General features: G+C 38.0%; 1 protein-coding gene across 1 annotated transcript in view; it reads right to left on the reverse strand.

Annotated features, from left to right (window-relative positions):
• Ltn1 (listerin E3 ubiquitin protein ligase 1) overlaps positions 1-25,269 on the reverse strand; it is a 48,540-nt gene that overhangs the window by 21,113 nt on the left and 2,158 nt on the right. Inside the window, exons 2-16 of the mRNA XM_060370682.1 lie at positions 22,471-22,674; positions 20,880-20,978; positions 19,901-20,131; positions 19,225-19,277; positions 17,915-18,095; positions 15,372-15,545; positions 14,677-14,867; positions 12,251-12,386; positions 9,729-10,529; positions 9,376-9,417; positions 6,492-6,681; positions 5,792-6,031; positions 3,741-3,891; positions 2,826-2,970; positions 2,210-2,396 (exon numbers count right to left, since the gene is read on the reverse strand). Of these exons, the coding sequence (XP_060226665.1) occupies positions 2,210-2,396; positions 2,826-2,970; positions 3,741-3,891; positions 5,792-6,031; positions 6,492-6,681; positions 9,376-9,417; positions 9,729-10,529; positions 12,251-12,386; positions 14,677-14,867; positions 15,372-15,545; positions 17,915-18,095; positions 19,225-19,277; positions 19,901-20,131; positions 20,880-20,978; positions 22,471-22,674 (3,025 nt within the window). The remainder of the gene's footprint in view (positions 1-2,209; positions 2,397-2,825; positions 2,971-3,740; positions 3,892-5,791; positions 6,032-6,491; positions 6,682-9,375; positions 9,418-9,728; positions 10,530-12,250; positions 12,387-14,676; positions 14,868-15,371; positions 15,546-17,914; positions 18,096-19,224; positions 19,278-19,900; positions 20,132-20,879; positions 20,979-22,470; positions 22,675-25,269) is intronic.

Genomic DNA, 25,269 nt, shown 5'->3' on the forward strand with positions numbered 1-25,269 from the left:
CAGCCATCATAGCATAGAGAACACATGGTGACTGGCCATTGAAACACTTTCACCCTGTACCCATTTTCTAACTGTGCTCACTCATATAAAAATAGCTATCAGCTGGTTTTCAAATTGCTTTGAGATTTGAGCGGATAATTAAAGTAACAATAGCTGCCAGCATAAAACAGTACACCTTTGTTGGGTGCAGTGGCATGTACCTACAGTCCCAGGCACTAGAGAAGCTAAGGTGGGAAAAATCAGGGACCAATATGGTACCTAAGTGAGACCCCATTGCAAAACAAATACCACTCCTCTTCCAAAGAGAGCCCTAATTTACTAGATACTGGAAACAGCTAGCAGCCAGGAGTGAGCCAGTCGTGGTGGTGCATGCCTTTAATCCCAGCACTCAGGAAGAGGTAGGCAGATCTCAGTGAGTTCAAGGTGTACTTGGTATACAAAAAAGGTAAGGGCTCAGCACTTAAGAGCACTTGTCAAGGTTTTTTTTTTTTCCCAACACCCATACCAGATAGCTCACAGCCATCTAACTCCAACAGATTAAACACCTTTGGCCAGAGGGCAAGTGCATTCTCATGTACATATGCACACACATACACATAATTAAAAATACAAATGAGGAGCTGGAGAGATGGCTCAGAGGTTAAGAGCACTACCCGCTCTTCCAAAGGTCCTGAGTTCAATTCCCAGCAACCACATAGTGGCTCACAACCATTTATAATGAGATCTGATACCCTCTTTCTGGTGTGCAGGCAGAACACTGTATACATGACAAATAAATAAATCTTTAAAAAAATACAAATGAATCTTAAAAAACAAAAACAGGAAAAAACAAAACAAGAGATTCTAGCCTAAGACAGTAGCTTCATGACAATTAGGCAAACACATGATCCAATGTAAACTACATAAGTAAACATGGGGAGGTAGCACGTGCCTTTAATCTCAGCACCTAGGCTAGCAGGAAAATGTCTGTGGGGCCATCAGGGCTACATAGTAAGCCCCTGTCCCAAAACAACAAACCAAAAAGTAACCATACACCTCAGTAGGACACTGCTCTGTATTCAACTCTCTTAGGGCTTTTAGAATAAAAGAACCAAGAGTCTAAAGCAAAACTTCACAATCACAGATTGTTAGCACAGCAAAAGCCAAAATTCTTATAAAATCATGTGTGAGTCATGAAGTCAGGAGCCTTGAAACCTGGTCCTCCAATAACAAACACTCTTAAGTTAGTAAAAACAATTACCTTATTTAACTGACAGCTGACAACACTAGCCTAGCAATTTGGGAGACAGAGTTTGCATCCAGCCTGGTCTACAAAGCAAGTTCTAGACCCGTTAGGGCTATACACTGAAGACACCATCTCAAAAAATTTCCATCAGTCATTTGAGAAAGATGACAATGATTAAACGTCTCCATACTTGGTAAGCTATGGCAGGCTGAGAGTTTATTAAAAAAAAAAAAAAAAAAGGAAGGAAGGTGCTAGAGAGATGGCTCACTGGTTAAAAGCCAGAAGACCTGAGTTCAGTTCCCATCAGCCATATTGACCTACTCAAATCTGCCTGCACCACTAGCTTCTGCGGTGATCTGAGATGGTCTTCTGGCTTCCAGGAATGGCCCCATGTATAAAAACATAAAGTAATACAACAGCTTAAAACTGGTAAACCAACAAGAACAAACCATCATCTTCTACTTTTCTGTTTGGACAGTCTCTGAGCAATGTAAATAAAGTGCAGCACTCAATAGCCAAATGAAATTTCATCTTTCTTCCATAGAACATGTATTCTCTCACATGTATGCAAATTTTCCATTTGAATACTACTGTGTGCAGGACATACCTACAGTATTACAAATGGGGAATTTTGTTGGGATTCTAAATCTTCTTGAGCTTCAACATTTGAGTGTCTACCTGTCAATAAAATAATTAGAGCCATAAAGGTAAGTATGTTCAAAATCCAAAAGAAATTTCAGGATCCTGATAAAGCACGGAGCATTACACCAACTGTCTTCAGGGCATGTGACACAGAATCTCCTTACGCTAATGTTATGCCAGCTTAAATAAAATAACTGAATTATGCTAAATTATGCTGAATAAGTAATAAGATTATCGCATATCTAAACCAAATTATAACTTTCATTTAAAAACACACACACACACACACACACACACACACGCACATATATATATAGCCTATTTAAATCTTCATAGACTTACTTATTTTCTCGAGGACATTGTTTTCTAGGACTAGTTTCTTTTTCTGTACAGTTAAGATCATTTTGCTCAATAATGATGAAGTACACAAATGGCTGGGAAGAATCTTTGTGTCTTGTTCTTTAAAATCAGTCTTGAAGCATTCATAATTTAAACTCAACCTTCCCTCTAAAAGAGGTCTGTGTAACCACTGTAAACAGAACATACTAAATTATATGCAAGTTCATTGCTATTCTAAATTGCTTATTATCGATTTCTAATTTTTGTTCACTATATTACCCAGTTTCTTTTGTTCAAATGAGGCTATGAGAATATGTAGCTTATGTGAAAGCACAGTAGCCCAGAAGCTTTGTTTGTATCAGAGCAGTCACCACAATGCACAGTTCTTTAAGATAACCAAAGACAGAAGCAGACCTTAGACCTTATTCCTCTTTACATGAGGCTGACACCAGTGTCAAATGGTATATTTGCATTAATAACAACTGTTATTAATGTTCAAAGACATAAGAGCAATGCAAGAAACACTGTTAAATTTTTTTTTTTCGACTCCAGGGTAAACAGACTGAAACTGAATGAAACAAACTTCAGAATGAGATGTGTTCTTCAGCATTAGACTCACCTGAATAGGAAGAGACTGCCTCATCCTGTCCCATTCACTGTCACTGGGCATTACACTTCCAATGTAACCTCCAAGAAGAGAAGAATCCTTGCTCTCTACAAGAGTGCTCAGCAAATCACCAACAGCAGACAAGAGGACCTGAAGGCTAAAAACAATGCAAAGAATGGCTATAGTTATAGTACAACCAGGTTCAACAATCTAGTACATCCAATTATAGAAATAGCATACCTGAGCACAAGAACACAGAAAAGAGAAAGTGATCTTTCCTACCCCTCACCATAACTAAGTAAGATGTGCAGACTCAAAAGTGGGGGTTTAATCTCACATTTATAATCTGAAACTGAGCGATGCTTCTATCTCTGATGTAGCAGATGACCATTTTCAGATGTGAAGTGTCTGAAACACAACTTCCTAATGGTAAGAAGATGAGTATTTGAACCAAGCCCAAAGACACTGTATGCATTGTTTTCAACCTCACTATATGGACAGCTACATAAAATGTTCTTGTAATCCCGTATCTTACAAATGAACAGCCAAGGACAATTAGTATTACGGTGGCCATTAAAGATCACAGTTAACATTCCAAAATCTTTAACAGAATAATGCCACACCATGCTACTAACTACAGATAGTTTAACAGTTAAATAATCGTTCAACTGACAATTTAAATGAATAATGTTATGACAATATGTTTTCTGAAAAATCTGGGCGGCCTAGTTTTGTAAGACTCTTACACAGACTGGAACTCACACTTATCCATGAACTTTTTTTTTTTTTAAGGCTGGCTTTCACTATGTAATCCAGAATGGCCTCAGCTTATGATGCTTCTGAGTGCTAGGAATATGGACATGCACTATTATAGCCAGAATGAGATCTTACACAAGGGACACTGTGCAACTGTACACAAAAGGTTACCTTGTATTATCCAAAGCTGAAGACTGAACCTGGTCCTTCAGCCACAGAACAGACAAACGTAGGAAGGTACTCTCATATGTACTTGCAGTTTGATGGACCAATAAATTTATGGCAGAGAGCAAAGTATTTTTCAGTTTACAGATCAGAAAATCTAAAAACCAAGGTATTATCAATAATTTGTAATCTCACTGAATAAACTCTTATCAGTACAAAACATCTGAAACAAATTTGCTGAGATCTTTAAAATGTTATTTTAAAACAAAATACAAAATTACACTCTCATAAATAAAAGAAAATAACTGCCATATTCATGAAACAACACAATCTAGTTTGTACCATAAGACTATAAATGATAAGGTAGCTGTTTTCCCTACCCTGAGCTTCTTTACCAAAAGTCACTGTCCTTTGAGGCATACAAGTTATCTTTCCCAACAGAAAAGTAAGTATTAAAGACAGGGCTAGAGGAAGAGAACTTGCATCTATAAGATTTTTACTGTTTTTGTAAAAAACAGGGTCTCCTTGGGTAACCCTGGCTGGCCTGGAGCTCACTATGTGAACTCATAGATCTCCTGTCTGAGCCTCCTAGTGCTAGAATTAAAAGCATGCACTACCATGCCCGGCCTCATCAATATTATTTTTATGTTCCTTTCCCAGATAAACTTGAATACAGAGGGCAAAAGTTTAGTCCTTACAAGACAATCTCAATTTCATTTTTCATACATCAAGAATCTATAACTTGGGAGCTGGAGAGATGGCTCAGAGGTTAAGAACACTGTCTGTTCCTCCAAGGGTCCTAAGTTCAATTCCCAGCAACCACATGATGGCTCAACCATCTATAATAAAATCTGGTGCCCTCTTCTGGTGTTCAGGTAACCATGCAGGCAGAATGCTATAAAATAAATCTTAAAAGTGAACTCCAGTGATCTATGAGAACGGGGTGGGTGTGCATCCGCGAAAAGTTAGGGTGAGGAGTAGGGTGAATATGATGAAAATACATTGTATGCATGTGCCTAATTTTCAAAGAACTAATAAAATATATTGTAAAAAAAAAAGAATCAATAACTTTTACTATAATAAAAAGATTTATCACCATCATCATCCCTTTATAAGTAAGGAAATTGAGTCAATAAGAAATGAGGTACAGTAGGCATGGTAGTGCACACCTTTAATCCCAGCACTGGCGAGGCAGAGGCAAGTAAATCTCTCTGAGTTCAAAGCCAGTCTGGTATACATACTGAGTTCCACAACAGTGAGACTCTGTCTCAAAAAAAAACAACAAACAAAATAACACACAAAAAGCAATAAGAGAGGCTAGAGAGATGGCTCAGAGGTTAACTGCACTGTCTGCTCTTCCAAAGGTCCTGAGTTCAATTCCCAGTATCAACATGATGGCTCACAACCATCTATACTTCGGGATCTGGTGCCCTCTTCTGGCATGCAGATAGAGCACTCACATACCTAAAATAAATAAATCTTTAAAAGAAGAAGAATGGAGGAAAGGAGAAGAAAAGACAGGACAGGAAAGGAAAGGAAAAGAAAGGAAAGGAAAAGGAAAAAGGTGAGGTACCTGGCTGGTAATGTCTTCAGCAGATAAAGGTGCTGGCCCTAAGACTAAGTACCTAAGTTCTATCTCTGACAGCCATGTGGTAGGAGGAGGGAACCAACTCCTGCAAGTTGTCCTCTGACTTCCACACAATCACAGTGCCAAACACTCATGAACCACAAATGCTCACACATACCTGTACACACATACAAAATAAATAAATATAATTCTAAAAGAAATAAAATAGCCTATTAGTGCTACTGAATGAAGAGGTGAAGATTCTAAATCATTGAGTATGGCCCCTTGCACAGTGGTTCCTTGATAACAAGCATGCACTTTAGAAATTTTTAGCTTGGTTTTTAGAACTGAAAACATGACGGTGCTATTTTCTCAAAGTTCTTTAAACTAACAAACATTACAATTCAAGTAATAAAACCTGGGCACTTACACTCACTATGAAGTCAGAGCCAGAGATTCCCAATAAAACATTTGAGCAGTAGGCTATTACCTGGCAAGTGATTTCGTTCATTGCTCTGAGCACATAACTGAAAGAGAGTTAACATCAAATCTTCAGCTGGTGGCATTAGTAAGCCTCTTCCTGCTGAACTGAAGTAGCTATGGGCCACATCACAGACAAAAGACACTGAGGAGTCACCGTTCTCAGCTTCTGACAAGTCTTTTGTTTTGGATAAAGTTTCATGAAGTTTAGCAATAATTCTTCCAACATACATTTCTCCAATCAAGTAATCTACAGGAAAAAAAAATCCAAATAGGCAAATGTAAAGAGTATTAACAATACATTTTGAAATATCTAACCCTTTACTAGCAATCATGTAGATCTTTCTGATGTTTTATATTTTTAAAGCCATATATGTATATATTAAACAACAAAAAATATTTAAAAACTCAATCTGCCCTCTCATATGTAAGAGCCCTCAAGTTTAAAAATCAATTTTAAGGTAAAACCCAGCAATAGCGTATAAAATTCAAGAGTGAGCTGTTATGTTCAAAAATTTTTAAATCAAAATTAATACTATATATCTTTCAAGTCACAACATGTAACAAACACAGTACTTATAACAAATGTAAGGTATTATAGAAAACATCCCTTATCTCAACCAACAATGTTCGGACTGAAAATATGGAATTCCCCCAGGAGGCAGAAAGGTTTATCAATCCTGCTATAAGACAGAAGTTGTGATCCCTACCATTTTTAACATGTTGGGATATTGCCAGTCTTAGCAGAGTCCATTGTTCTGAGGAGTGAGATTCAGAAGATCCTGTAGATTCCAAGTCCTTACCACAAAGACAGTCTGCCAAGGTAACCAATTTCTCTCCAAGAATACTGCCTTTTAGCCAAGGAGTTACTAAAGCATGTTTATCTGAACTAGAGCATGCCTAAAAACCATAAGAGTAAAGATTAGAAGCAAAATCAAAAGATGTGTCCAGATTATTGCATGGCTCCCACTGGCTCCCTTCATCATGTGGTCCTAACTGTCCCCACTGCTCTTCCACTACCTTCCCACTCCCCAGAACGCTGCTGCTGATCATTCCCATGCTTTGTTGTTATCCTCCAACCATGCATATTCCCATATATCAAAATCCCACTTAGTCTTTGAAAATCTGTACAAATCCTATCTGTTTTTTCAATATCTCTCCATCCATTCTAGTATCTTGTCTTTCCAATGAGACTGTGGGTTCCTTGCCAGCAGACAGTTTTAAACTTCGATACCTGCTACCAACCCTGATATGTTCAATGAACAATGAATGAACTCTGAAGATAGATTCATAAATGGCCTCTTAATAGTACATTTTTGTTCATTAATTTTTCTCAAATTAAAGAACAATTAATATATAATGGCCAATGACTTCAATATTAACAGTGGGGTTTATTTCTCCAGAGTCTCTGAAATAGAGTGCCTAGGGCCAAGTATCTAATGATAACTTTTTTATTTTTGTTGAGTGGGGAAGCAAGAGGAAAAAAAACAAAACAAAACAAAAAAAAAAAACTTGTAAATCCACCCCCAAAACCATGCTGATCCATGTTCCCAGAGCTTCTTTTGCTTAAAGGCTGAGAAGAAAGGAATTTGCAACTTGATTCATTTCAAAGCAATCTGGAAAAAAGAAAACCCAAGTGCACGTTGGGTAGTGGCTAAAAACTGCTTATCTTTTATGTTAAAAATTTATAGACAATCAGAGCTTACATTTCAATCTAAGCCTTATCATTTAACTAGCCTTATGATGTTTGACAAATCTCTCAACCAATCTGGGCCTACTTCCTAATTTGTAAAGCAATAGGCTTAATCTTCAGAAACTGCAAGTTTCACTCCTGATAGAGAAAATAAATGTCAGAGTAAAATGTCTCTCAAGTTACTGAGACAGGGTCTCAATGCAAGTGAAAGACTCTCTGTAGCAGTAAGAAGCCAGGAGAGCTGGGAGTCCCAGGAGCCCAATGAAGGGGGCCTTACAAACACCGCACAGGAAGATGTTCTTCTGCACAGACACAAGCAACTGGATGACCAGGCAGATACAGATGATTTCAAGCGGGTGGATATACATTTACTCTGTCTTTTCTTAGTTTTTAAAAATTACATTTGTGGTGTATATGTGCGTGTACATGTGCATATGTGTGTGTGTGTGTGTGTGTGTGCACACGCACGTGAACAAGTGCATGTGTACATGCATGCACATTGTATGTATGTGGACACACAACTTATGGCACAGGTGTGGAGATCATAGGACAAACTGCAAGAACTGGTTCTGTCCTACCAAGTGGGTCCCTAGGATCAAACTCAGTTCATTACCTTTACCCACTGGGCCCCTATCAGTTTACTCTTAGTAATTACTGACTCTCCCTATCCTGATTCAAGGCTTATCACCCAGCTAATCCAGCTCTTCATGTTGCTTGCTTACAAACTACTAAATAAATGTAAATGGTCGGCTTGCAAGTTATAATCTCAATAAACATTAAAAAAATACTTTGCACTCACATTCAGTAAAAAATAAAAAATTGATAAATTGATGAAATGGGGAATGATATGAACATAATTTAAAAAGTTTTTTTTTTTTTTTTTTTTAAATAGTGCTAAGAATCAAACCCAGGGCCTCCAACATACTTGGAAAGTGTTATACCTCTGAGCTATGCTAACAACCATGAAGTAGTTTCACAAAATAAGAAAGTTTGTGAAAATTAAACAATGTAACTATATTTAATCATCACCGAATTGTACAAAAAAACACAGTGGGACTGAAACATAGTTCAATGCTTGCAAAGCATGTGGGAGGCTTTGGGTTCAATCCCCAACATAGCAAAGAGGAAAAAAGAAAAGAAATGTTACGATAGTTTTATCTTGTATATTTCACTACAATTTTTAAAAAAACATAAACTCACATAAAGTGAGAAAAATCAGTAAAATATGTTCTAAGAGGAAGTCTCTTAAGTAGCTGATCATAAGCATCTATGTTTGAAAATTTGGTTGTCATTTAAATCATCATTAGGAAATAATACTAAAGCCATTTTTTAAAAAATTCCAAATTTCATCCTTTGATTTCATCTCATTACTTTTTTTTTTGTTGTTGTTGTTGTTCTGGACTCGCTTTGTAGACCAGGCTGGTCTCAAACTCACAGCTATCTGGCTGCCTCTGCCTCCCACGTGCTGGCAATACCGGCCTGCACCACCTCACCCGACATGTCTCCTTACTTTTATTATCTGTTTTCTCACTTAATCAAGTGGCAAACTGTACACGGCTAAGGCATTTTCACATCCTGCATGGTTCTTACATAGAAAAGATTTTCCAGATGTGCTCTGGTCAGAGCTAGAACCATTCACTTCACTTCTACAGAACACAATAAGCAGAACCTTGTAGCCTCAATTAGAAGACAACACAATGCTGTCTGTATCTCCTCCTAAACAACAAGCTGGACTCTTCAGAGTCAGTTTCTCATTAGAATTTAAAATAATAAAGATGTGCTGTATCACACACTTGACCACAGTCAGTATAAAAATAGGACTGTGGTTTTAATTTGTCTATATCCACACACAAAACCAAAAAAGAAAAAAAAAAAAAAGAGGTGGGGGATGCTTAAAATACCTTTTCAATGATCTGAAGAAGAGAACTCCATTTCAGGTCCTCCTGAAAGAAGAAAAGAGTTAGAAAGTTACAGGACTAATAGGAACACTCTAAAAACATAACTGAAGCTCTGCACATCCAAAACAAAACTGCATCACTTTAGGCAGTCCAGCTTTAAAGAGACGAAAAAAGTGCACTTTAGTTACCAACCTTTTGTCACTGTGGAATTAATCATTACTTCCCAAATCAGTGAAGAGCATATTGTCTTTAAACTGACATCCAGAGTCAAGTAAGTAATCCAAAACCAGCACCCATACAGGTTTATTCTTATCATGCATCACAAAAATGTTTGTAAAAGACATATGAAGTAATACCTTGGTTAAATCATCCAAGATATCTTTCCTTTCCACATCATTGTCACAGCATCGGAGGGCACTATACAACATGTCCACCAGGAAGGCCCCATCCTTCTTCTGGCTCTCATTTAGCCAGCCTACCAGTTTCTGATATAAGAACTGCACTGCAGGATTTTTTTGTGCAAGTTGGGCTAGTTCCAGAGATTTGAGTTTGTCAATATTCTTCTGATCGTCACCGAGGAGAATTTTAAATACTTGGCCTGAGGAGAAGGAATCGAGCAGTGTAGAGAGAAAGTGCATGTGTTGTTCTGACTTCTGCTCATTGACAAAGTCAATGCTCACCTCTGCAAGCTTACACACTAAGTCTTCCAGATATTTCTTCCTTAAAGGAGACACAAGGTCTAAAGAATTGTGAGATTCTGTCACTCCTTCAGAGCCTTCACTGTTCTCTCCTCCTGAAGACATGCATTTTTCATTCTCCTTATTAACTTCAGGCGTATCATCAGCAAACCTGACCTTGCCACATTTCTTTCTGTTTGACTTCAATGAGCTCCTTGGCTTCTGAAGGACCCCCACTAGGTTAGACACACTCAAAACAGACCTCAGATCCCCATCTGGCTCACTGATTTTCTCCACACAGATCTCTGACAGTCTTTCCCAGAAATTTAGCAGAACATTCTCCAAGTTGTAATCCGTTTCAGCCTCTTTTTCTCCATCTGCTTTGGTTTCCCAAGAACTTAATGTTTCTGCTAAATGGTTAAACATTGACTCATGTTGCAATCCTGGGTCTTTGAGAATTCTATCAATAAATGGGATCAACTGAAAGAGAAGGTAAAAATTTTTAATTTCAATTTTCAAGGAGTTTAAACAATGTTAAAAACAGCATAAAAACAGCCTCTTATTTGAAGGCCAGGGAGATGGCTCAGTCAGCAAAGTGCTTGCCAAGCCAGGATGAGGACACCTCACTTCAATCCCCCAAATACATATTAAAAAAGGAACAAAACAAAACAAAAAACTGGCAGATCCCTGGGTTCACTGGCCAGACAGCCTACCCAGATCTGTACATTTCAATCCTGCTTCAAAAAGCAAAAAGAGAGAGTCCTGAGAAATAACACATGAAATTGTCCTTTGGCATTCACACGCACTTAAACATGCACATACCTCCTCCCCTCCCCCATCTCGTTTTCCCATCAGATCTCTGAAAACAGTTAACTTAAATATTTTCTGATCATTCAAAAAGGTTGACAATTTTACTATATTCCACCTCAATTAATTTTACGATGTAATCAACCATAATTTATAATCCAGTTTTCTTTGTATCTTCTAAGCTCAATCAGTTATTGCATTTTCCCCACTTAATTAAAAGATACAAAAAACATACAGGACTAGCAGCTGCCAGGTGAGGTGATGTATGCCCATAATTTCAGCCCTTGGGAAGTGTGCACATAAGGATCAGGAGGCCAGTGTCATCCTTGGCTACAAGGAAGCTGATGGCTAGGGTGGGCTATATAAGACCTTGTCTAAATAATAAAGAAATAGACTGTAAGCTATTGGGAAGATAACAGGCATTTAAGCATCAAAAAGCACCTTTCCTGAATTAGAAAGGTAAGAGATAGATCTTGAATTCAAGGCCAGCCTGGTCTACAGAGTGAGTTCCAGGACAGTCAGAGGTAGAAAGAGAAACCCTGTCTCAAAAAACCTTAGGGGGTGGGGGTGGGGGCGGGGGAGAGAGAGGGGGAGAGAGAGAGAGAGAGAGAAAAGAAAGGAAGGAAGGTAAGAGATGGTAATGGGGCTAGAAAGATGACTCAGTAGTTAAGAGCATGTACTGTTTTTGTGGACGACTGAAGTTCAGTTCCCAGCACTGTACCTCTAATTGCAGCTGCAGGGGATTCGAATTATTCATCTAGACTCATCAGGTGCCTATATACACATGCATAGAGCCATACCCCACAGATAGACATAAAATCTTTTAAAAATCCAAGAGAGAGCTGGGAGGCAGTGGCCCACTCCTTTAACCCCACTACAGCAGAGGTAGGCAGATCTTTTTGAGTTCAAGGCCAGCCAGGGCTATAGAGCTAGTTCCAGGATAGCCAGGGATGCACAAAGAAACTCTGTCTTGAAAAACAAAACAGAGAGAGAGATAGAGAACCTGTTCATATGATGATCACAGACAAATACAAGTGTTCATAAAGGGGTAAATGCAACTGAGCATTTTAGAAATATCAAGACTACTAAATAATTGAAACCTACACTACATATCACCAAAAGCACCATGCAAATTCTGTTTTAAACTGTCTCTCTACAGCAATCAGAAATTTAAATCCAGAGACAGGACTTGATAAATTAGTCTATGGATATTACAATAGCAACTGGAAGTACAGAATTTTTACTTATATGGTCAGAAATACACCACTCAATGTGCAACTATTAAAGTGAAATCCTTACATGGAAGGCTACCAAAAACTACCAAAAACCTTCAGGAAGACACTGATCTCGAGTCTTTCCTCTGGGTGCAAAGCACAGGTGGTCTGCAAACGTACCTGCTCATTGATGAGCATCTGCTCCATATCCTCCTCGCCTAAGTTTTGTTGCATTATAAACCGTAAACATTCAAAAAACGCAGAGATGATAGCTGAGCACTCAGAATAGTTTGCTTTGGTTTTCTCTGTTGACAGCCTGAGAAATAATAACTGTGGATTATTCTTCCAAGAAAAAAGAAATTAAGAACTTAGAATTGGGGCTGGAGAGATGGCTCAGCAGTTAAGAACACTGCTCTGCCCTTCCAGAGGTCCTGAGTTCAATTCCCAGCAACCACGTGGTGGCTCACAGCATCTATAATGTGATCTGATGCACATTTCTGGCATGCATGTGTACATGCAGATAGAGCACTCATACATTAAACAAACAGATAAATAAAATTTAAAGGAAAAGAACTTAGAATCACTAAAGACATTAAAAAGATATCACACTAAAGATTCAAAACCAAATTATTAAAACTAAAAAATAAGAGCAACCAAAATATTATAATTGATGATAATGTAAATGTCAAGAACTATAAAAAAGAAAAAAATTTGATTTCAAACCTAGGTTAAGACAACATATTTCCTGTTTATGCATCAATCCATATATAAATATGAAAGATGAAACACAAGCAGAGAAATTGTGATATTTAAAATGTGAAAATAGTACAAAATAATTATAAAAATATACACTTTATTAAACAAAAGGTGAACTTTTTAAATTTTTTTCCTTTTCATTTATTTATTTATTACAATGTACTCACTTTGCATTCCAGCTGTAGACCCCCTTCCTCGTTCCCTCCCAATCGCACCTTCCCTCCCTCTTCTCCTCCCATGCTGCTCCCCAAGTCTATGGATAGGGGAGGACCTCTTCCCCTCCATCTGACCCTAGACTATCAGGTCTCCTCAGGACTGGCTGCACTGTCTTCCTCTGTGGCCTGGTATGGCTGCTCCCTCCTTAGGGGGAGGTGGTCAGAGAGCCAGCCACTGAATTCATGTCAGAGATAGTCCCTGTACCCCATACTAGGAAACCCACTTGGACATTGAGTTGCCATGGGTTACATCTTGCAGGGGTTCTAGGTTATCTCCATAAATGGTCCTTGCTTGGAGTATGAGTCTTAGAAAAGACCCCTGGGCCCAGATATTTTTGGTTCTCGTTGCTCTCCTTGTGGAGCTCCTGTCCTCTCCAGGTCTATCTCCCACTTCTTTCGTAAGATTCCCTGCACTCTGCCCAAAGTTTGGCTATGAGTCTCAGCATCTGCTTTAATACCCTGCAGGGTAGAGTCTTTCAGAGGCCCTGTGTTGTAGGCTCCTGTCCTGTTCCCTGTTTTCTCCCTCTTCCAATGTCTATCCTGCTTGCCTTTCTGAATGAGGATTAAGCATCTTATCCAGGGTCCTCCTTCTTACTTATCTTCTTTAAGTGTACAGATTTTAGTATGTTTATCCTATAATATATGTCTAATATCCACTTATGAATGAGTATATACCATGAACTTTTTAAAGTGTTAAATAGAAGTAACTTTTTTTGGTACTTGGGCATGGGACCTGTGACCTTGCACATGCTTATAAGGCAGGTAAGCTTTATCACTGGTCCTTAAACAGCTCTAACATGTAATTGTTATGAACATTTAAAAACTAGCTTATAAGCGGATGGCACATGCCTTTAAGAGGCAGGCAGATCGCTGTGAGTTTGAGGGCAGCCTGGTCTACAAAGTGAGCCCAGGACAGGAAACCCTGTCTCAAAAGCCAAACAAACAAACAAACAAACAAACAAAAAAAAAACCCAAAAAACCAATATTTAAAAATATTAAAAAAAAAAAAATCTAGCTTATTTTCTGGATTTGGACATCTACATTTATCAATATAAAAATACCATGACTCATTGAGAAGATGATCTATTTCTGTCTAGGCACTTCACTGTATTTAATCTTTGTACTGGATACTACCATAAAAGCTTTGACAATTTTCAAAGAAAGAAGTGAGTTGGCTGTCAGTCCATGTCCTATAATCCTAGCCATCTAAGAAGCTAAAGCTGAGGCTCAGGCACCATTCTGCCCTGCTTCCTCTTTCCTATTTCTCAGAAAGCTTTAAGTGCTTAGCAAACAGAAGAAAAAAAATGGTGAAATTCAAATAAGAAGGAAAGCTATGAGAATAAAAACAAGAGAAATCCCTTTGCTTTTAAAATCAGAATTTAGGCTGACAAGATGGCCCAGTAGGGTTAACAGCACTTGTCACAAAGCCTCACAAAGCCGGAGTGCCAGAGTTCAATTCCTAGGACATACACAATGGAAAGACAAAAGAGGTTCTGCAACCTGCACTTTAACTTCATACATACACCATGACACACAGGCACACACATGTGTGTGCACATGCATACATACACCATGAAACACATAATAAAGAAATAAATGTAATTTTTTTAAAGTTAAAAAGATATAATTGCTTACCCAGTAACTAGAGAGGTGAGAAAATTTTTGAAGAAGTCCAGCTTTGGCTCTGTAATGTACTGGGGAAGTTTGCTGATAAACGGTAAAAGATAAGGATATATGACAGCAGCTAGACCCCGGCCACCTTCACGCACCATAGCCATCAACTTGGGAAACACACTTTTTTTTGCATTTACATGAAGCCAACAGTCCTAATAACAAAAACAACAACAAAAATTACAATAGTAATTAAAAATTATAAGCATGCTTCTCAAAAGAAAACAAATCTCAAAAATAAAAATCAAATTAAAAGAAAAGACAAAAGAAAATCAAGCTGAGAATGGTCACGGAAACCTGTATGGCCAGCACTTATGAGGCTATATAGCTGTACATATTACTATATATTGCTATATAGCAAGACTCAGCCTCTAAGAAAGAAAGACAAGAAAGAAAAAGAGAGGGGGGGGGAGAGTGAAAAAGAAAGAGAGAGAAAGAGAAAGAAAGTAAAGAAAGAAAGAAAGAGAGAAAGGGGGGGGAGGGAAGGCAAGGAAGAAAAAAAGGGAGTAGGAAAGGGAATTTAAGATGTATGCCATTTTATTGGCCAGTTCAACATGTTTAGTTAATTTGTTTAGCATTATTTCCAATGAGTTTTATTATAGGAGAATGTGTTGATCTCTCTCATATGGCATTTAGGGAAGTATGCCTTCCTTCCATACCTCAATAGTTGTCAGTGTGTAGAGCACAGCTTCCCAGAGAGATGGGCAGACAACAGGGTCGCTGTCATCAATATTAAGCAGTACAGATGAACTCACTTTGGAAGCTTCCTGTTTCATCACCTGAGGAACATGTTGGCACAAAGCAGAAACTAACTCAAAATATGCTGAGCGGACCTAAAAGAAACGGAAAGTGGAATTAAATTAAACCCTGCTGATGCGTGACACAACTAATTATGGCAGTGGCAGGTGACAACTACTCACAACTTCCTGTCCATGTAACTAAACGCACTATATAAAAATACCTTCTAAATATTAAAGAGCAACAATCTAGCCGGGCACAGTGTGCACACCTGTAATCCCAGCACTCAAGCAGGCAGAAGCAGGAGGATCTTTGTGAGTTAGAGGCCAGCCTCGTCTACAAAGTAAGTCCAGGACAGACAAGGCTACACAGAGAAACCCTGTCTCGAAAAAAAAAAAATTAACTATCTGGAAAGATATTCAGAACCACCAAGACAAAATAAAGGCTGAAAAAAATATAAATTTTAACACAAATTGTACTTAATAACAGAGGGGTTTCTTATATATCGAAGCAAATATAAAATATGACATTAGCTACAACAAACAGAGAGAAAAGCAAGCATAGCAATACAAGTTAATCATCCACAAACTTCATAACAGTGCTTATCTAAAGAAACTAAATTTTTGCTGGACAATGGTGGCACACACACCTTTAATACCAGCATCCAAGAAGCAGAGGCAGAAGGATCTCTGAGTTCATCCAGCCTGGTCTACAGAGCAGATTCCAGGACATCCAGGGCTACACACAGAAAATCTGTCTCAAAAAAAAACAAACAACAAAAAGCATTCTATCCATTTTCAGGATAACAGACCATAGATCTAAAAAAGAAGCATTTTCCTAAAGCAAAAATGTATTAATCTAATAAATTTAAATGTAAAGCTCAAAGGTAGTGGAACATTTAATGTTTTCCAACCAACTCAGTTGACATGCTGAAACTTAATTGCTGTGTGGAAATAATTATTAGGTAATGAACATATCACATTAATAAACACAATTAATACATAACAAAAGGAAGCTCAGCATATTGGCAAATGACTTTAGTCCCAGCACTCAGGATGCAGAGGCAGGTAGATCTCTGTGAGTTCAAAGGTAGCCTAGCTGGTCTACAAATAGTACTAGTTCCAAAATATCCAGAATTATATGGTGAGGCTGTCTCAAAAAACAGAACAACAACAACAACAAAAAAAAAACAAAACAAAAAAGCAGGTAAACGGCGCAGTAAGAAACTACACAACTACACAAAAGGGTTTGAGGGAGCAAGTTTGCCCTTTCAAGTCTTCCAACATAAGAGGATGCAGTGAGAAGAACCCATCTTTGAAGCATAAACCCATTTTTGAAAAAATATTCTGTAATTGAAGATATGCTAAAATATGCATCGAGTCGGATAAAAATATTTTTATAATAGTTTATTTTATAGCATAAGTGTTTTTGCCTGCACTTACATGTGTACCATGTGCATGCCTGATGCCTGCAGAGGCAAGAACAGAAGCCAAAGCTAGGGGTGGAGGTTCTAAGAAGTTGTTTGAGCCCGTAGAACTGGAGTTACCCATGATTATATGCTGTGTGGGTGATGGAAACTGAACTCAGATCCTCTGCAACAGCAGCAAGAGCCCAAACTGAGCTATCTTCAGTTCCTCCATCAATACTTAGCTGGCCTCTGTAACTGGGAGATATATATTTCTACTTTTATGACTTATCTGGATTTAGTAATTTTGTTTGAGTAGTATGGATGGGCTAAAACAAGCAGATTAAACAATCAAGTGGAAGACTAAATAAAAGAAACTATCCAAAAGCAGCACAGAGAAAAAACTGTGAAAAAAACACATGAGATATATATGATAGACTACAGATCTAATCTATAATTAATTATAACACCAAAGAAGAAGAATGAAATAAAAGAAATAACTAGAGGCAATATCTGAGAATTTAGGAGGCAATTAAATATCCCAACCCACAGATTTAAGAATTCTAATAAATCGTAAGCTAGACACATGAATGTGTGAAACAAACTTCAAACCAGAACATATCATACTGAAATTAAGAAAATGTAAAGGGCCAGGTGTGGTGATGCACACCTTTGATACCAGCACTTGGGAGGCAGATGCAGCTTGAACTCTGTGAACTCCAGGCCAGGCTGGTCTATTACACAGAGAAACCCTGTTTGGAAAACAACAAAAAAGAAAATGTACAGAGAGCTGGTAGTAATGGCACATGCCATCCCTCAGGAGACAGAGGCCCAAAAGTGAAAATACACACCTAGCAAAGCATGTATATCAGTTCAATGCTTAACAGCAACAGAGAAGTAAAAATAGATTACAAATCTAAGAAAGACAAGTACATCCTGAAGGACCAATCACAGAGATGTGCCTGCATGATTTTAAACATAAAAAATAAACATGAGCATAAATACAGCAAAATCAGGGGAAGTTACAGAAAAGTTTTAAAATAAAAACCATTATGATACCTGAGGTACACTGTGTTTTCCATACTTCCAAAACTTATTCTGTGATAAAAGTGACTTAAATTTCTCCTCCAGAGCCTCGAGCTCATTGTTAGGTAAGAAGCAAAGCACCCTCTTCAGTGCCAATAAGGAGCACGTCACAACTCGATGGAATTTGGCCTCTCGCTCTTCCTCTGGAACAGTTCTGGATTTGAAAAATAAATGTTAGAGTGCAAAGAAGCCAAACTACATATTTGGCACCTTTATATTAAATATTTTTTAAAACTTCCACCAGCTACCTTATTTTCTGTACCTTTTTCCTGTCTGCAAACACCTTTCAAAATGTAAGCACACACAGAATGTTTTCTCAAACTTATTTAACATGAGTACCTATGTGTCTATGCCATGGTGTGTATTCGTATGTGCATGGGTGCATGCTTGTCTGCATGTGTATGTTTGTGCGTGTGAGCTGGAAGTCAGAGGATGAACTGATGGAGTGCTTTCTCTCCTTCCACCATGCAGGGCCTAAGGACTGATATCAGGCTGTGAGAACTGATAGCAAGTGCATTTACCACTCAGATATCTGGCTGGCCCACAAGGAGAATTTTAACCACACATTTTGCAAGTAACAAAGGAGAAAGCAAATGCAAAGCTAACAGTATGGAGTAAGTAAACAAGTATAATGTTCTCTCAGCAACATGTACTAAACAATTTGAGGAATGGTGATAAGGCATCTGACTACTTTCCTTGATTGAGTCTTAACAGTTTGGTTACAATATAACAGTAAAGGTAAGGAAAAAATTTTACTACTCTTTTTACACAACTATTTAATAACATTTTCAAGTATACCAGACCTTAAAATAGTTCTTGTGGCTGTGACTGCCAAAAGGTTAATAAAGCAAACAAACAAACAACCCAAAAAACAAAAACAAAAGACCAAACAACAAAGCAGAAGGTTGTGGTGCATCCCTTTAATCCCAGCACCAGGAAGGCAGAGGCAGATGGATCTATCTGTATTTGAGGCCAGCCTGGTCTCCAGAGTGGGTTCAAGGACAAGGGCTACAAAGAGAAGAAACCCTGTCTTGAAAACTAAAACAAAGAAACAAACATACAAAAAAAAAAAAAAAATTAAAATTCTAATACAATTACATACGTATCTCAGAAAATTTACATTTAACAACCAGCCAAAGTTCAGACAAGCACCATGTAGCATACTCTGAAATAATTTCATCTGTATTTGGAATTCATTCTCAAAATATGTCATACCGAAATCACACACAGCAACCAAGGAAGTAAATAACTAGTGTTAGTTACTTAGAAACAATGTAACTTACTGAGGGTCACTGAGTGTATCAGGAGTTTCTTTTAGAATATGATCTTGTAGTACCTGCAACAAAACAAAAACCAACAAAACAAAGGAACTGTCAGTAGTAATCAGATATAGGGAAAATCATGTTTTAAAAATTTCCATATCCTCAACCTACCTATCCATTTCATACATCAAAGCTAATAGGTTTTTATTTTGCCCGTTTTTCTCTTTCTACCTATCCCCCACATTGGCTGCTACTGAGGTAAAAACAGGGTATTTTAGGACGGCTCCAATTCCCATCAAGAGAACTTTTCCGCTAAATACTTGCAGCTACTTGTCATTCATTATTCTCACTAATCAACTGAGAGACAGATTAGGCTATGCTTTCCTTTTCCATCTCAGGCCCACAGAGAGCACACACTGTGCACGTGCAGGTCAGGGGAAGGCTCTCTCTGCCTTTATGAGGGTTGTAAGGAACAAAATCAGGGACTTAGGCTCACTTGGTGACCACTGTAGCCACGGAGCCGTCTCGCCAGCACCTCTATACCCTCTGAGGCTACAGAAATCTTTTATGTTGATTGCATCTAAGAAAAGAGACACAGTCTATTTCTTCTTTACACATTTGGTAAAAGAGTTATCAGATGCCTGAGAACCCTTGGACACCTTAGAAACACAGGGACAGAATGATTCCAAAAACTCACACTTGTAATTTCTTCCTTACAAAACGCTACAGCTTCAGGTTGCTTGCTTGGAGGGAAAGCAGCTTCAAATGCATCTTTTGCTGCAACTGCAGCTGGTGGATATGTATCACACTGAGCCATTAGCCAATGTCCCATTACACTTCTTAAGTATGGAGCTAAGTGCTTTTTTACTTTAAGGATGAGTTTTTCAAAAGCTTGATGCGTAGCTTCTCGAACCCGGCGATCATGATCCTGTTAAAAACAGAAATGTGATCTAAAACAATACTAATATTTGTAAATATTCTACAGTAACTCACAGCAGGAAATCGTCTATGTATATAATCAAACTCATATTAGCTGTTGACAAGGTAGAGTAATAACTCAGTAGTGGAACATATGTTTTAGGTTAAAAAATGCCCTGAATTCAATTACAAACCATGAAAGAGAGAGAGAGAGAGAGAAAGAGAAAGAGGAAGAGAGAGAGGAAGAGAAAGAAAAAGAGAAAAAGAGAGAAAGAAAAAGAGAAAGAGAAAGAGAGGAAGAGAGAAAGAAAAAGAGAAAGAAAGAGAGAAAGAGAAAGAAAAAGAGGGAAAGAGAAAGAAAAAAGAGAAAGAGAAAAACAAGATAAAGAGACAAAGAAAAAGAAAGAGAAAGAAAAAGAGAAAGAGAAAGAAAGAAAAGAGAAAAGAAAAGAAAAAGAGAAAGAGACAGAAAGAGAGAAAGAGAAAGAGAAAGAGAAAGAAAGAAAGAAAGAAAGAAAGAAAGAAAGAGAGAGAAAAAACTTGGTTTGAAATAGAGAATTTATTGTTTCGTTACCAGCAATTATGTGAAATAATCCCCACTTTTTCCCCCTTTCCAATGAAATTATATCCAAAATAGGTTCAAACACGAGTAACTATAAGAAACTCATTCTCAATCTTCTGTAGCAAATACAATAGAGAAATCTTCTCCAGAAATGAATCATTTAGGCAGAAACAGACTCATAAACTCTAATGCTTACAAGGGAAATTTTGCAGAAGATTCTTGGCCAGTATGGAAGAACCCCTTTGACAGCTTCCGTGTCTCTCTCTGTGCACATAGTTCCAAACTCTTGCATTGCCTGGAAATATTTAACATAAACAAGAATTAACAAATGTTACATTGCCCACTAATTTTCTTTCTTTTGCTTTGGAAACTTAGTCTATTTTATTTAAAAGGAGAATGAACTATTTCTGTCTATTCCACAAGGAAACATGAAAAATCCTTTCAAAATCTACTACAGCAGAAACTTAACCATTGACTTTTAGAACAAAGCCAAGTGGTAGCGGTGCATGCCTTTAATATTGCCACTTGGGAGGCAGGGGCAGGCAGATCTCTGAGTTCAAGGCCAGCCTGGTCTACATAGTGAGTTCCAGGACAACCAGGGCTACACAGAGAAACCCTGTCCCCAAAATAAATAAATAAATAAATAGATAGCTAAATAAAGGAATGAATGAATGATAAAAGGGTAGGGCATCAGCTACCTGAAGGCTGAGGAAGACTACTTATCTCTGAGTTCAAGGCCAGCCTGGTCTACATAGTGAGTTCCAGGACAACCAGGGCTATACAGAGAAACTCTGCCTCCAAAAACCAAAATAAATAAATAAAGGAATGAAGGAATGAATAATAAAAGGGTAGGGTATCAGCTACCTGAAGGTTGAGGAAGACTACTTAAGTCTATAAATCTCAGAGTAGCTTAGCAATATCACAACACTGCCTCTCAAAAAAAATTAAAAATAAAAATAAAAAAATTGTGTAAATAGTGTGGAGACAGCTCAGCAGTTAAGAGCATCGGCTTATCTTCAATAACCCAGGTTTGGTTCCAGGCACCCACATAATGACTCACAGCCCTAACTACAGTTCCAGAAGATCCAATAACTTCTCTTGGCCTCTTGGGCACACATATGGACATAGGGCCCATATATTAAGGCGAAAAACTTAAATACAAACATACATAAATTCATACATAACAATAACCAGGCATGGTGGCTCACATCTCTAATTCCAACACTCAGGAGGCAGAGGCCGAAAATTGTCACAAATTTAAGGATAGCCTGATCTACATAGTAAGTTCCAGGACAGCAAGGGCAAAACTCTAAAAATAACTAAAAATTAAAAAAAAAATTACATTCTCCTATCATGAGTAAGTCTATCATGAGTAAGGTTGTAAAATGTGGTTCAAAACTTTCAGAGCAACAAACTAATTTATAGCCCAAAAGATAAATGTCAACTAAACTTACGTGTCAAAAAAAATTACAACTGTAAAAGAACTAATAACAAATTACTGCACATTTTTCTTTACATCAAATATATCTAAATTTATTCTAAGAAAACTATATTCTTTTTTTTAAAGATTTTTTATTTTTTTTATGTATATGAGTGTTCTATCTACATTTACATCTGCCAGAAGAAGGAATCAGTTCACATTATAGATGGTTGTGAGCCACCATGTGGTTGCTGGGAATTGAACTCATGACCATTGGAAGAGCAGACAGTGCTCTTAACCACTGAGCCATCTCTCCAGCCCCGAAAACTATATTCTTAACTGTTTTTGTGAAAACAGGGAAACTTGCCTTTAATTTTGTTATGACATCTTTTTTAGAAAGTTTCCGAAGCACCATTCGGAATTCAGCATCTACGACACTGTCTATGTCTTCAGCTCCTTGAATAGCAGGAACATAGCCAAGGTCACTGTGAGATGTTCCAAAACCAATAAATCCAGTCACTGTTCCCTGCTCCTTGGCAAGGAGTTCTGCAGCTCGGCCGCTGTTTGAAGGCTGATAAAGAAAAGGGGGAAAAAGAATCAGAGCACATTCTCACACATACATTAATTAAAAGTACTTTTTCTTTAAGTTAATATTTAGCTGGGTGCAGCGGCAAACACCTATAATCCCAGCCGTGGGCTAGGAGGCAGAGGCAGGCAGATCTCTGTGAATTCAAGGCCAGCCTGGTCTAAAAAGTGAGTCCAGGACAGCCAAGGCTACACAGAAAAACCCTGTCTCAAAAAAACAATAATAATTTTAATTATTAATAATAAACTGATTCTGTTTTGAACTACTTTCAGTATACTGACTAATATTTACAATATACAAATCTTCTACTTCTAAAAGTTAGGGGATCTGCTATTAGAGAAAAGACAAATATTTGAACTATACAAAGAAAATTTAGTCACTATTAACTAAGAGGCAGGTGGATCTCTGAATTCAAGGCCAATCTGGTGTGCAAAAAGAGTTCCAGGACAGTTAGGGCTACAAAGAGAAAATCTATCTTCAAAACAAAAACTAATAAAAAAGCCACAAAAAACAAACTCCTACTACTAAATCATTGAAGGCTGCAGTGAGAACTGAAGCATCAATTTGATGGTGATAACTAGCAGCAAGAGAAAATGTATCAAATCCCAGCCTCCCGTTTGAAACTACTTCCTTAAATGGACAAACGGTGACTTTTACTCAATTTCTACTGTGGGTATAATACACAATTACTATTCTGATCTTTGCAGGTTAGATACTTATACTCCTACTTAAATAAAAATTACAACCTAAGGGCCAAACAAAATGGCATAGAAGGTAAGTACACCTTATGCCAAGCATGAGGACCTAAGCTACATCCTAGGACCCACATGGAGAAAGGCAAGAACTGAATGTCCTCTGATCTCCAAACAAGTGCACATGGGCAAGCATGCTCATGCAATACAGAAATAAATAGTAAGAAGCACTTAAACAAAACAAAACAAAACAAAAAAGAACATTGGGCAAGCCAGATGGTGATGCACACACCACTGGGGAGGCAGAGGCAGGCATCTCTGAGTTTGAGGTGGAGGCCAGCCTGGTCTAAAAGCAAGTTCCAGGACAGCCAGAACTACAAAGAAACCCTGTCTCACAAGCAACCCCCCCCCCATAAAAAAAAGAGAACCTTGGGCAAGAGTACTAATATAGTCTTTAGAAGACTTGCCCTCACCCCCCCAAGTATGAAGTTCCCCAGAACCCATAAAAAGAAGTGTGGTGTGGTTGCTTGTAACCCTGACCCTAGAAAGGCAGAAACCCCAGGTCTCCTTGTTAGCATCTCAGTGCTCTCCAGCCAAAGAACAAGGTATTTAACAATTGAGGGACAACAATCAGCTGTGTGGTGGTGCAAACCTGTAATCCCATTCCCCAGCATTTAGAAAGGGAGGTGGGAGGATTTTGGTGTTAGAGCCAGACTCAGTCCAGCCTGATATATATAGGACCAAGTCTCAAAACAAACAAAAAGAACAGTAGTTAGCCATCTTAGTTGCACAAGTCTGGGATTCCAGCACTAAAGAGGCTGCAACAAGATCACAAGCTTGGGGCCAGCCTGGGCTACATAAGAAGTCTCAGACCAGGCTGTACTACATAGCAAAATCCCAAATCAAAACAAAACAATAAAACCAGACACATATATCTATAATCTATAAATATATGTGGCACCCAGCACTATTTTCTATTGAACATATGCTACTTGTTATGTTCAAGTCCAGGCCCAGTAAGATGGCTCACAGGGTAAAAAGCACTTGCTGTGCAAACCATCAGGCAATCTGGACTTGCAGGCTGGGAATCCACATAAAGGACTTAAGGAATAGGCTCTAGAAAATTATCCTCTGACCTTCCCCATTGGAGGTAACATTTTAAAAACTAAACTTCAGGGGGCTGGAGAGATAGGTCAGTGGTTGAGAGCACTGGATGCTCTTCCAGAGAACCCGGGTTCAATTCCTAGCACCCACATGGCAGTTCACCACTGTCTGTAACTCCAGCTCCAAGAGTTCAGAAACCTTCACACAAATATACACAGAGGCACAACACTAATGGCCATAAAATAAAAATAAATAAGTTTAAGGGCGCAAAACATTTTCAGGGATAAGTATATTTAATTTCAGACTATAAATACATATTTGTTGTTACCCAAGGGAAAAAAAGATAACTTTACCATGGTCAACATTAAACAAATGCCATTGATTAAAAAAAAAGAAAAGAAAAAGAAAAAAACAAAAACAAAACAAAAAAACAAAACAGCCAGTTTGGTCTACAGAACTAGTCCCAGAACAGCTAAGGCTACATAGAGAAACCCTATCTCAAGGGGGGGAAGGGAAGTATTGTGCACTTCTAGTGTGACAGACTAAGAACGGCATCATACAAAGCAGTCTGGTAAGAAATGGCTTAACTTGAATTGATATAAGGAAACGATTAGATGAGTCTAAATAAATCAAAGTAATGGCCAACTCTTCCTGGTTATTATGATATAAAGGACAAGCTCATCCTTGGAGCAGGAAACAAGAAACTATTTAAATCAAAAAGCTTAAATAATGGCAGCCAAAGGAAATGAGAGACTTGACTGAGCCATAAATGCTTTTTAAATGT

This window comes from Meriones unguiculatus, chromosome 17 (genome assembly GCF_030254825.1).
Source record: "Meriones unguiculatus strain TT.TT164.6M chromosome 17, Bangor_MerUng_6.1, whole genome shotgun sequence".
Taxonomy (NCBI): domain Eukaryota; kingdom Metazoa; phylum Chordata; class Mammalia; order Rodentia; family Muridae; genus Meriones; species Meriones unguiculatus.